Here is a 14,456-nt window from a genome sequence, read left to right as displayed (position 1 = left end):
GATATAAATAATAAATCACAATAATTTCAATCCCTCCACAGAAGGAATGAGATTAATAAAGATATTAAAAATTAATAAAACAAATTAACCTTTAGGTAAAAGCAGCAAAACCAACATTGGCATTGAGACCTAAAGGATACAGCGTTTGTAATCTCTGTATCAAGTAGGTCTCTCGCTGTCTGAGTTTAACAAGACGGCCATAATCGGTAGAGGGGGGAACATAAGCAATAGGGATAAATCTAACAATATCAGATTTGTCATCGTGTATCATTTCGCAATGATTCGGTACACTGTGTTTAATTTTGGTTTTCTTGCAGTTTTTGCAATTGCAAAAATGTTCACCCCAACGGGCGCGTACTTTTCTAATGGTACGGCCTACGTACTGTACCCGACAAATACAGTCTAATAAATAAACCACATGACTTGACTCACAACTGAAACGATGGGAGATTTTGAATTCTTCTCCAGAAATATTTTAATTAAACGATTTTTTAGTGAGTAAATATTTACAAGCATTGCAGCCCCTTTTTCCACATTTATATGAGCCGGTAAGTCCCAAAAGATTGGGTTTAAGTTTAGAATTCTTTTCCTTAATAAAATGACAATGTTTTACTCTTTTGCTAGGTGCTAATTTATTTCTAAGGGTAGGTGCTCTCCTGTAGACTATTTTGGGTCTATCTCCTACTATATTTTTAAAAAAGGGATCTTTTTGAATGATTTTACAATGTTTGTTAAGTATATTACGAATCTTATTGAAGTTACTATTATATTGTGTGATAAACAGTGGTTCACTGTGTATATTACTCATATCCTCAGCTGGTTAAATATTAACACCATTTTTAATTTTCTCGAAAAAAAGATTTCTATCTAAGTTTCGAGCTCTTTCTAAACAATGATCAAGTAGGTCCCTAGGGTAGCCCTTATCTATAAAACGCTGGTACAAAATTGTACTTTGTGTTTCAAAAGTATCAGAATTTGAACAATTTCTGTGAATTCTTTTGAATTGGTTAAAGGGAATGTTCCTCTTCCATCCCATGTAGTGGTTACTGGAAAATTCTAAATAGCTGTGGCTATCCACTTTTTTGAAGAAGGTCTGGGTAATAATTTTTCCAGTCCTATCCCAACTTAATAGCAAATCTAAATATTCTATGGATGTATTTTGAATGTTTGCTGAAAATGTCAAACCCATGTGGTTGTTATTGAGGGATTGAACTAAATTATTTGCCTGAGTGGCATCTCCTCTCATTATGAATTATTATGAATTTTTAGAGTCAATTTATATTTGGGCTATTTTATATCACTCAGGTTAACACACAGTTTATTGATCCGTATGATCTCAGTTCTAACATGTAGCTACCTTAGGGGAGGTTGGGAGTTGATGGGCTCCATGTTTATGTGTTTTTAACTTAGCAGTTACTTAAATCTATCTCTAATAATAGAAGTTATTTCGTCAACTTACTAGAAGCTAATATGGACATATATAGCCACAGCTAATCTTATAGCTAAGACAAATTACTTTATTTACCTAATTGGGGACAGCTAGAAAAACCTAAGCTTTCTATACGGGAGGCAATATAAGCCATACCAATCTGTTATGATTACAGCTATAAAATTATATATCCAGTTACGAAATATGGGAATAGCATATTGACATAATTGTTATTTGTACCGTTTGTAATCGGTTCTATCATACAAAATAGTGCTATCTCTCTATAGTGCAAATATGGTATATGTAATTCCATAACGAAATATATGAGTAGCCCTTTTGTTAAGAAGCTAGCATACTCAGATATCAGAGGGGTTGAGAGAAATATATATTAATATTTTTATTTATTCTAAGCGCTACCACTAGACACGAGTTTGTGAGTGCGTTCAGTTTATAATATTGGTTATACCATATATACATAAGCGATGGTTTAACACACATATTAATACTACTAGATGTGGAGTGACTTGATTGGATAATAATTTATCGGTACTTAGTGTTTAATTCCACTTGAGTAATCTAATAATGTATAGAATTACCTTTAATTAACTGGTGACCTAAACACTAAGGCCTAGATTTGGAGTTTGGCGGTAGCCGTGAAAACCAGCGTTAGAGGCTCCTAACGCTGGTTTTAGGCTAACTCCGGTATTTGGAGTCACTGAAAATAGGGTCTAACGCTCACTTTTCAGCCGCGACTTTTCCATACCGCAGATCCCCTTACGTCAATTGCGTATCCTATCTTTTCAATGGGATCTTTCTAACTCCGGTATTTAGAGTCGTTTCTGAAGTGAGCGTTAGAGCTCTAACGACAAAACTCCAGCCGCAGAAAAAAAACAGGAGTTAAGAGCTTTCTGGGCTAACGCCGGTTCATAAAGCTCTTAACTACTGTACCCTAAAGTACACTAACACCCATAAACTACCTATGTACCCCTAAACTGAGGTCCCCCCACATCGCCGCCACTCGATTACATTTTTTTAACCCCTAATCTGCCGACCGCCACCTACGTTATACTTATGTACCCCTAATCTGCTGCCCCTAACACCGCCGACCCCTATATTATATTTATTAACCCCTAACCTGCCCCCCACAACGTCGCCACAAGAAACCTACAATAATTAACCCCTAATCTGCCGACCGCAAAGCGCCGCCACCTACATTATAGCTATGTACCCCTAATCTGCTGCCCCTAACACCGCCGACCCCTATATTATATTTATTAACCCCTAATCTGCCCCCCACAACGTCGCCTCCACCTGCCTACACTGATTAACCCCTAATCTGCCGACCGGACCTGAGCGCTACTATAATAAAGTTATTAACCCCTAATCCGCATCACTAACCCTATAATAAATAGTATTAACCCCTAATCTGCCCTCCCTAACATCGCCGACACCTAACTTCAATTATTAACACCTAATATGCCGACCGGAGCTCACCGCTATTCTAATAAATGTATTAACCCCTAAAGCTAAGTCTAACCCTAACACTAACACCCCCCTAAATTAAATATAATTTAAATCTAACGAAATAAATTAACTCTTATTAAATAAATTATTCCTATTTAAAGCTAAATACTTACCTGTAAAATAAATCCTAATATAGCTACAATATAAATTATAATTACATTGTAGCTATTTTAGGATTAATATTTATTTTACAGGCAACTTTGTAATTATTTTAACCAGGTACAATAGCTTTTAAATAGTTAAGAACTATTTAATAGTTACCTAGTTAAAATAATTACAAAATTACCTGTAAAATAAATCCTAACCTAAGTTACAATTAAACCTAACACTATACTATCATTAAATTAATTAAATAAAATACCTACAATTACCTACAATTAAACCCAACACTACACTATCAATACATTAATTAAATACAATACCTATAAATAACTACAATGAAATAAACTAACTAAAGTACAAAAAATAAAAAAGAACTAAGTTACAAAAAATAAAAAAATATTTACAAACATAAGAAAAATATTACAACAATTTTAAACTAATTACACCTACTCTAAGCCCCCTAATAAAATAACAAAGACCCCCAAAATAAAAAATGCCCTACCCTATTCTAAATTAATAAAGTTAAAAGCTCTTTTACCTTACCAGCCCTGAACAGGGCCCTTTGCGGGGCATGCCCCAAGAAATTCAGCTCTTTTGCCTTTTAAAAAAAACATACAATACCCCCCCCCAACATTACAACCCACCACCCACATACCCCTAATCTAACCCAAACCCCCCTTAAATAAACCTAACACTAAGCCCCTGAAGATCTTCCTACCTTGTCTTCACCTCACCAGGTATCACCGATCCGTCCTGGCTCCAAAATCTTCATCCAACCCAAGCGGGGGCTGGCGATCCATTATCCGGTGCTGAAGAGGTCCAGAAGAGGCTCCAAAGTCTTCCTCCTATCCGGCAAGAAGAGGACATCCGGACCGGCAAACATCTTCATCCAAGCGGCATCTTCTATCTTCTTCCATCCGGCGCGGAGCGGGTCCATCTTGAAGCAGCTGACGCGGATCCATCCTCTTCTTCCGGCGACTCCCGACGAATGACGGTTCCTTTAAGGGACGTCATCCAAGATGGCGTCCCTCGAATTCCGATTGGCTGATAGGATTCTATCAGCCAATCGGAATTAAGGTAGGAATATTCTGATTGGCTGATGGAATCAGCCAATCAGAATCAAGTTCAATCCGATTGGCTGATCCAATCAGCCAATCAGATTGAGCTCACATTCTATTGGCTGATCGGAACAGCCAATAGAATGCGAGCTCAATCTGATTGGCTGATTGGATCAGCCAATCGGATTGAACTTGATTCTGATTGGCTGATTCCATCAGCCAATCAGAATATTCCTACCTTAATTCCGATTGGCTGATAGAATCCTATCAGCCAATCGGAATTCAAGGGACGCCATCTTGGATGACGTCCCTTAAAGGAACCGTCATTCGTCGGGAGTCGCCGGAAGAAGAGGATGGATCCGCGTCAGCTGCTTCAAGATGGACCCGCTCCGCGCCGGATGGAAGAAGATAGAAGATGCCACTTGGATGAAGATGTTTGCCAGTCCGGATGTCCTCTTCTTGCCGGATAGGAGGAAGACTTTGGAGCCTCTTCTTGACCTCTTCAGCACCGGATGATGGATCGCCAGCCCCCGCTTGGGTTGGATGAAGATTTTGGAGCCAGGACGGATCGGTGATACCTGGTGAGGTGAAGACAAGGTAGGAAGATCTTCAGGGGCTTAGTGTTAGGTTTATTTAAGGGGGGTTTGGGTTAGATTAGGGGTATGTGGGTGGTGGGTTGTAATGTTGGGGGGGGGGTATTGTATGTTTTTTTTTACAGGCAAAAGAGCTGAATTTCTTGGGGCATGCCCTGCAAAGGGCCCTGTTCAGGGCTGGTAAGGTAAAAGAGCTTTTAACTTTATTAATTTAGAATAGGGTAGGGCATTTTTTTATTTTGGGGGTCTTTGTTATTTTATTAGGGGGCTTAGAGTAGGTGTAATTAGTTTAAAATTGTTGTAATATTTTTCTGATGTTTGTAAATATTTTTTTATTTTTTGTAACTTAGTTCTTTTTTATTTTTTGTACTTTAGTTAGTTTATTTCATTGTAGTTATTTGTAGGAATTGTATTTAATTTATTTATTGATAGTGTAGTGTTAGGTTTTATTGTAGGTAATTGTAGGTATTTTATTTAATTAATGTATTGATAGTGTAGTGTTAGGTTTAATTGTAGATAATTGTAGGTATTTTATTTAATTAATTTAATGATAATGTAGTGTTAGGTTTAATTGTAACTTAGGTTAGGATTTATTTTACAGGTAATTTTGTTATTATTTTAACTAGGTAACTATTAAATAGTTCTTAACTATTTAATAGCTATTGTACCTGGTTAAAATAATTACAAAGTTGCCTGTAAAATAAATATTAATCCTAAAATAGCTACAATGTAATTGTTATTTATATTGTAGCTATATTAGGATTTATTTTACAGGTAAGTATTTATCTTTAAATAGGAATAATTTATTTAATAAGAGTTAATTAATTTCGTTAGATTTAAATTATATTTAACTTAGGGGGGTGTTAGTGTTAGGGTTAGACTTAGCTTTAGGGGTTAATCCATTTATTATAGTAGCGGTGAGCTCCGGTCGACAGATTAGGGGTTAATGTTTGAAGTTAGGTGTCGGCGATGTTAGGGAGGGCAGATTAGGGGTTAATACTATTTATGATAGGGTTAGTGAGGCGGATTAGGGGTTAATAACTTTATTATAGTAGCGGTGCGGTCTGCTCTGCAGATTAGGGGTTAATAAGTGTAGGCAGGTGGAGGCGATGTTGAGGGGGGCAGATTAGGGGTTAATAAATATAATATAGGGGTCGGCGGTGTTAGGGGCAGCAGATTAGGGGTACATAGGGATAATGTAAGTAGCGGCGGTTTACGGAGCGGCAGATTAGGGGTTAATAATATAATGCAGGGGTCAGCGATAGCGGGGGCGGCAGATTAGGGGTTAATAAGTGTAAGGGTAGGGGTGTTTAGACTCGGGGTACATGTTAGAGTGTTATGTGCAGACGTAGGAAGTGTTTCCCCATAGGAAACAATGGGGCTGCGTTAGGAGCTGAACGCGGCTTTTTTGCAGGTGTTAGGTTTTTTTCAGCTCAAAATGCCCCATTGTTTCCTATGGGGATATCGTGCACGAGCACGTTTTTGAGGCTGGCCGCGTCCGTAAGCAACTCTGGTATCGAGAGTTGCATTTGCGGTAAAAATGCTGTACGCTCCTTTTTTGGAGCCTAACGCAGCATTTTTTTGGACTCTCAATACCAGAGTTAATTTTATGGTGCGGCCAGAAAAAAGCCAGCGTAGCTAACGCACCCCCTTGGCCGCCAAACTCCAAATCTAGCCGTAAGTAACTAATTATTAAACTTTATAAATTAGTGAATGATCTAAACTTGGTTCAGAAGACATACCACCCTATACGTTACAATTGGTATAACATACAGCTGTATATCTATTCATCTGGAGTGATCTTACTAACAATATCTTAATTACCTAAAGTAAAAATTATTTTACTCTATGGTGATAAAATTTTGACGAGTATCAAATGTATCTACATATATAAAAATATTTTTTGACCTATCCAAGAGCTTAGAGTATAGATCCTCATTCAATAGTGACATAATCAGAAGGGTATGTTTCCAAGTTACTAAAAGTGCACATACGCGTTATATACTTCATAGATTATGTGAACTCTATGTACATGGTATATCACAATATACCATAACCACTTCATCTCGTGAACACCACACAATGTGCATATATATTTACTACATAAGAAGTATATCTAGTATTTTGTGATTATTTTTGTATCACTATCAATATATCGATCTATAGCAATTGAGTAACTGGAGTTACTATCTAGATACATCAATATCCTTGACGAAATAGAATTCCATTTCTAGTGGTAACACCACATATATGTACATAGTAGTTGGAGCACCTAGAACCACTAATTAGACACATTATTATCCTTGACCATATATAATCCCACCTCCAGTGGTATTCTTATTACTGTCCCCAATTAAATTGATTTAAGTGTCTGTATTTTTAAATGTTATGTCTTACCATTTTTTAATAAGTCCCAATAAAAGTTACATTTTAATAACCTAGTTTATCCGCCACTCAATACTCTGTCGATACTTCTAATAAAGGGAATTTGAGTGCTACACATATGTACTTTTTTAGAGGTCATACATCTAAGTTGGTTTGTAGTCTAGTAATGTACATAGCAGTGCACCTAATAATCATATTATTTAGAAAATTGCTGAGAAGGAATATTATTTTCTTCTCTCAGTTGTAATTATCTATCACTATATTCCCTTTCTTACCCCTCAGTAGTGCCTTTGGGCCCTCTTCCCATAGCTTTCTGCTGCATATTGTGTATTATATACAGTGGATATAAAAAGTCTACACACCCCTGTTAAAATGTCAGGTTTCTGTGATGTAAAAAAATGAGACAAAGATAAATCATTTCAGAACTTTTTCCACCTTTAATGTGACCTATAAACTGTACAACTCAATTAAAAAACAAACTGAAATCTTTTAGGTAAAGGGAAATAAAAATAAAAAGCTAAAATAATATGGTTGCATAAGTGTGAACACCCTTAAACTAATACTTAATTGAAGCACCTTTTGATTTTATTACAGCACTCAGTCTTTTTGGGTATGGGTTTTTCAGCATGGGACATCTTGACTTGGCAAGATTTGCCCACTCTTCTTTGCAAAAACACTCTAAATCTGTCAGAATGCGAGGGCATTTCCTGTGCACAGCCCTCTTCAGATCACCCCTCAGATTTTTAATTGGATACAGGTCTGGGCTCTGGCTGGGCCATCCCAAAACTTTAATCTTCTTCTGGTGAAGCCATTCCTTTGTTGATTTGGATGTATGCTTTGGGTCGGTGTCATGCTGAAAGATGAAATTCCTCTTCATGTTCAGCTTTCTAGCAGAAGCCTGAAGGTTTTGTGCCAATATTGACTGGTATTTGGAACTGTTCATTATTCCCTCTACCTTGACTAAGGCCCCAGTTCCAGCTGAAGAAAAACAACCCCAAAGCATGATGCTGACACCACCATGCTTCGCTGTGGGTATGGTGTTCTTTTGGTGATATGCAGTGTTGTTTTTGTGCCAAACATATCTTTTGGAATTATGGCCAAAAAGTTCAACTTTGGTTTCATTAGACTATAACACCTTTTGCAACATGATTTTGGGAAACTTCAGATGTGTTTAGCCGGGCTTGGATTTTTTTTTGTAAGAAAAGGATTCCGTCTTGCCACTCTACTCCATAGCCCAGACATATGAAGAATGCGGGCGATTGTTGTCACGTGTACCACACAGCCAGTACTTGCCAGATATCCCTGCAGCTCCTTTAATGTTGCTGTAGGCCTCTTGGCAGTCTCCCAGACCAGTTTTCTTCTCGTCTTTTCATCAATTTTGGAGGGACATCCAGTTCTTGGTAATGTCCCTGTTGCACCATATTTTCTTCACTTGATGATGACTGTCTTCACTGTGTTCCATGGTATATCTAATGCCTTGGAAATTCTTTTGTACCCTTCTCCTGACTGATACCTTTTAACAATGAGATCCCTCTGATGCTTTAGAAGCTCTCTGCGGACCATGGCTTTTGCTGTAGGATGCGACTAACAAAATCAGAGGCACTTTAAATGATGACAGGTGTGTACTGACTCCTATTTAACATGATATTGAATGTGATTGCTTAATTCTAAACACAGCTACATCCCAGTTATAAAAGGGTGTTCACACTTATGCAACCATATTATTTTAGTTTTTTATTTTTATTTCCCTTTACCTAAAAGATTTCAGTTTGTTTTTCAATTGAGTTGTACAGTTTATAGGTCACATTAAAGGTGGAAAAAGTTCTGAAATGATTTATCTTTGTCTCATTTTTTTACATCACAGAAATCTGACATTTTAACAGGGGTGTGTAGACTTTTTATATCCACTGTACATAGACTGGGAAATTAAATATATTTATACCCTCACTGAGAAATAACTGTTTTCAGACATTGCAGCTCACATGCTGCAGGCAGAGATGTGATTCCTCTAAGTACTGTTTATGTATAGACAATATGGTGTGTGTGTCACATGACTGCATCATGACCATGTGACTACTGTGCCCCTGTAACGCACGCTACAATATGGCAGCTTACATAGGAAATCAAGCACTGGATCAACACTTTATTTCAAAACAATCTCCTTAAAAAAATTGGGCTAAGAGGAACAGATAAAATAGTCATCAGTGATTACTTTATTTATTTTTTAATAAGAAAAAGTAGGTTTTGGGGATTTTTAGAAGTCAGCTGTTAAGGGTCCCTTTAATGGCAAAGGGCTCTAATGCACTTTTAAATATGTCTATATATGTGTACGTATGTATTTATGTTTTTATATGTGAATATATGTCTATCAATGCATATATAAACATATTAATACATTAATATATATTTATACATATAGACATACAGTATATATACAGCATATATATATATATATATATATATATATATATATATATATATATATATATATATATATATATACAATGTATCAGTATGTGTCTCAATGTTAAAGCCATTTGTCTGCCTTTTTTTTCTAACACTCGAGATCTCCTATATTTGAGCCCTAATAACTTTTATGTGCAATATATTTTTAAAATAATTTTTATTAGACAATGTTGAAATGAGTGTAACTGTACTTTGTAATGTATATTTATTAGATAGTGTTATTATGTGTGTAAATGTACTGTGTAATGTATATTTATTAGATGGTGTTATTATGTGTGTAACTGTACTGTGTAATGTATATATATTAGATAGTGTTATTATGTGTGTAACTGTACTGTGTAATGTATGTTTATTAGATAGTGTTATTATGAGTGTAACTGTACTGTGTAATGTATATTTATTAGATAGTGTTATTATGTGTGTAACTGTACTGTGTAATGTATTTATTAGATAGTGTTATTATGTATGTAACTGTACTGTGTAATGTATATCTATTAGATAGTGTTATTATGTGTGTAACTGTACTGTGTAATGTATAATTATTAGATGGTGTTATTATGTGTGTAACTGTACTGTGTAATGTATATTTATTAGACAGTGTTATTATGAGTGTAACTGTACTGTGTAATGTATATTTATTAGATAGTGTTATTATGAGTGTAACTGTACTGTGTAATGTATATTTATTCGACAGTGTTATTATGTGTGTAACTGTACTGTGTAATGTATATTTATTAGACAGTGTTATTATGAGTGTAACTGTACTGTGTAATGTATATTTATTAGATGGTGTTATTATGTGTGTAACTGTACTGTGTAATGTATATTTATTAGATAGTGTTATTATGTGTGTAAATGTACTGTGTACTGTATATTTATTAGACAGTGTTATTATGTGTGTAACTGTACTGTGTAATGTATATTTATTAGATAGTGTTATTATGAGTGTAACTGTACTGTGTAATGTATATTTATTAGATGATGTTAATATGAGTGTAACTGTTTTTTGTAATGTACACCTATTATTAGTATGTTAAATATTACATTAAATAAAATATTATTGTTGATTAGTCATGAAATCTGACTTGTGTCTTTCTGTTTACAGGACAGAGGGCTTTCAGCAATCCACTCAGAGATATAAACATCTTAGAATATTTGGTAAATTTTCTAAATATTCATATTCACAAAAATATATATTTGTTTATATTCTTCTGTATTACAACCAGCAAAACAAAATGAGTATGATTCCAGCTAATTTATTTAACCATTAATTCCATTTTAGAATTAGCCTAGACAGAGTACAAATCCTAAAATTCATATCCAGGTTAATCTGATTCATAGTAAAAGAGTGTGAGGTGATATCCATAGTGAGAGACCTTTATCTGCCCAGCATTTTCCCTACATATTCACAAAGAAATCTCATTACTTGATGGGCTAGTGACATGCAGACACCTGTAATGACTTGTGTGGGCCTTTTGAAATTGCTGAAGCGGGAAGCAGGCTCATATGTGCTAACTTGCCCAACATGTGCTCAAATGCCCCACATGTGCTCAGTACATGAAGCCCTAATGTTGATGATGATTATTAGTTGTAAAATGTCACCTAATTCTAAAGCACTAGGTACATAGCTACATAAACACATTCATGCACAGTATGAACATAAATAAAACAAGACATAAAACAGACTAAACCAAACAAAATGTAATATGAAGAGAATGATCCTCCTCAGAAGAGTTTAACATTTAAAACGAAGTTTAGGAAACCTGTTCCTTTTTTTATCTGCAATATGTTCTTCAATGACTAAGAACTAACATATATGCATCTTCCTAGATGAAAATGGCTCGCTGGCTCAAAAATGTCATATCCAATATGATATCGGCACCAGTAACGTGTTGTCAACAATGTCTTTCAGTAAGTTTATCTTCAATCATCTAATATCAAAGTTCTGGAGATGTTTTATGTCTTGGGCCCTGATTCTCAAACTCTCACCAGCATGGAGAAAATGATTGGCTTATATTACTAAGTACTATATTGTAATTTATTAGGTCAATTTATCAGGCTCCGTACGGAGCATGATGCCCTGTGTTTCCGGCGAGCCTCAAATCCAAAGATCGCTGCTCCATAACCTGTCTGCCTGGTCTGATGTGGCGGACAGAAATCAACCCAATTGCATATGATCAGGTTGATTGACACCCCCTGCTAGCGTCCGATTGGCTTCGAATCTGCAGGGGGCGGTAAATGCTGTCGGCATTTATCATTGCACCAGCAGTTCTTGTAAGCTGCTGGTGCAATGATAACTGCCGACAGCATATGATGTCGGCATTTATCAATGTGCAGCGGACATGATAGGCTACATCAGATCATGTCTACTCGCACATTAGTAAATTGACCCCTAAGTGTTTGTCCTTCAAATAAAGAATAAAGTGAATTCCATTATTGAGATAAAATTGCCAATTCATAAAGCGGTCAGTTGTCCCCAATGTTTCTAATTCCGCGTGAGCCTTCAGGCTCACCAGAATAAGGAATTAAGAAGCAATGGTCTTCAGACCGCTGCTCGTCTGCCAGCTGTGAGGCGGTGGACAGCAATCCTTCCGAACGTGTACGATCGGGTTGCTTGACACCCCCTGCTGAATCTGCAGGGGGCGGCATTGCTCAAGCAGTTCACCAGAACTGCTTGTGCAATGTTAAATGCCGACAGTGTATGCTGTCGGCATTCAGCGATATCTGGCGGACATTGATAAATCGGCCCCTATAAGTTCCCAATTTACAAATTGCCTTTAAAACAATCTCTGATGGGTCTCTTAATACTGATGAGGTGAATTATAAAAGCTCACCAGACCAGAGAGCTCTAGAGAATCAGACACTTTGGGGTAGATTTATCATAGTGCGAGCCGACATGATACGATGTAGCGTATAATGTCCGCTGCACATCGATAAATGCCGACAGCATACGCTGTTGGCATTTATCATTGCACCAGCAGTTCTTGTGAACTGCTGGTACAATGACGCTCCCTGCCGATTTGCGGCCAATTGGCCGCTAGCTGGGGGTGTCAATCAACCCAATCGTATTCGATCGGGTTGATTTCTGTCCACAGCCTCAGAGCAGGCGGACAAGTTATGGAGCAGCGGTCTTTAGATTGCTGCTTCATAACTTCTGTTTCCGGCGAGCCTGAAGGCTTGTGCGGAAACAGGGGCATCAAGCTCCATATGGAGCTTGATAAATCAGCCCCATTGTCTTAAAATGTGAATTTCTATTTTCTTGTTTTTTATGTGATGTAAGTCTTTATGATTAATACTCTAGCAATACAGTTTACAAATCACTTACACCTAGATTACGCATTAAACAGGGTACGAAACTAATGCCAAAAAAGTTGCGTTGTTTTACCATCCATGTCGCTGCCATTACGAGTTAGTGAAAAGCCTCCTTGTGCATGCGATATGGTGGCGTTAAGCTCCATACCGCACAAAATCCAAGGGCTGCTTTGACGTGCTCATGCACGCTTTCCCTCATAGACATCAATGGGGAGAGAGTGTTAGACACCTGAAGTGCGGAATGAAAAATCTTCGTAACGCAACCCCATTGATGTCTATGTGTGAAAAACAGTTATGTTTAAACCTAACACCCTAACATAAACCCCTAGTCTAAACATCCCTAATCTGCCACCCCCGACATCACTGACACTAAAAAAAGTTATTAACCCTTATTCCGCCGACGACACCTAAATAAAGTTCTTAACCCCTAATCTGCCATTTCCGACATCGCCGACACTAATAAAAGTTATTAACCCCTATTCCACAGCTCGCCGACATCACCGCCACTATAATAAAGCTATTAACCCATAAACCTTCAGCCTCCCACATCTCCGCAAATAAATAAACATATTAACCCCTAAATCCCCGGCCCCCCACATCGCAAACACTAAATTAAACTATTAATCCCTAAACCTAACACCCCCGCTAACTTTAAATTAAAATTACAATATAACTATATTTAAATAAATAAAAACTTACCAGTGAAATAAAAATAAACCTAACATTAAACTATAAATTAACCTAACCTTACTATTCTAATAAAATAAAAAATACTACCAATTAAAAAATCTAAATTACAAATTTAAAAAAACCTAACACTGCGAGAAAAAAATAAAAATCTAAAATTACAAAAAATAATAAACACTAAATTATGAAAAATAAAAAACACTAAGCTTACAAAAATAATAAACAAAATTATCAAAAATATAAACAATTACACCTAATCTAATAGCCCTATAAAAATAAAAAACAAAACAAAATAAAAACACCCCCTAGCCTACAATAAACTAACAATAGACCTTAAAAGGGCCTTTTGTAGCGCATTGCCCTAAGTTAAACAGCTCTTTTACCTGTAAAAAAAATACAAAGTCCCCCCAAAAGTAAAACCCACCACCCAACCAACCCCCCCAAAATAAAAACCTAACTAAAAAAAAAAACCTAAGCTACCCATTGCCCCTAAAGGGACATTTGTATGGGCATTGCCCTTAAAAGGGCATTCAGCTTTTTTTATTGCCCTTAAAAGGACATTTAGCTCTTTTTCAAAAGCTCAAACCCTAATCTGAAAAAAACACCCCAAAAATTTTAAAAAAAAAAACCTAACAGTAACACCAGAATATCTACTCATCGTTGCTGAACAGCCAATAGGATTTCAGTAGCTCTCATCATATTGGCTGTTTTGAAGAGGATGCTCCGCGCTGGATGTCTTCGCCGCTCTGCTCCGCATTGCCGGCATGAAGATAGAAGATGCCACCGAGATGGATAAAGATGTCGCCGCCTGGATGAAGCCTTCTCACCGCCTGGATGTCTGGACTTGAGCAACCATGAGTAGATATTCTGGGGTTAGTGTTAGGTATTTTTTTATTTTTT

General features: G+C 36.6%; 1 protein-coding gene across 2 annotated transcripts in view; it reads left to right on the top strand.

Annotated features, from left to right (window-relative positions):
* LOC128642350 (uncharacterized) overlaps nucleotides 1–14,456 on the top strand; it is a 129,267-nt gene that overhangs the window by 96,435 nt on the left and 18,376 nt on the right. The window contains exons 7-8 of one of the 2 annotated variants that reach the window (XM_053695094.1): nucleotides 10,663–10,715; nucleotides 11,388–11,468. The exons of the other annotated variant lie outside the window; for it this stretch is intronic. Of the exons in view, the coding sequence (XP_053551069.1) occupies nucleotides 10,663–10,715; nucleotides 11,388–11,468 (134 nt within the window). The remainder of the gene's footprint in view (nucleotides 1–10,662; nucleotides 10,716–11,387; nucleotides 11,469–14,456) is intronic. 2 annotated transcript variants of the gene reach the window in all.

This window comes from Bombina bombina, chromosome 11 (assembly GCF_027579735.1).
Source record: "Bombina bombina isolate aBomBom1 chromosome 11, aBomBom1.pri, whole genome shotgun sequence".
NCBI classification, from domain to species: Eukaryota; Metazoa; Chordata; class Amphibia; order Anura; family Bombinatoridae; genus Bombina; species Bombina bombina.
Note: the sequence above shows the minus strand (reverse complement) of the source record. Positions and strands in the feature narration are given on the sequence as shown.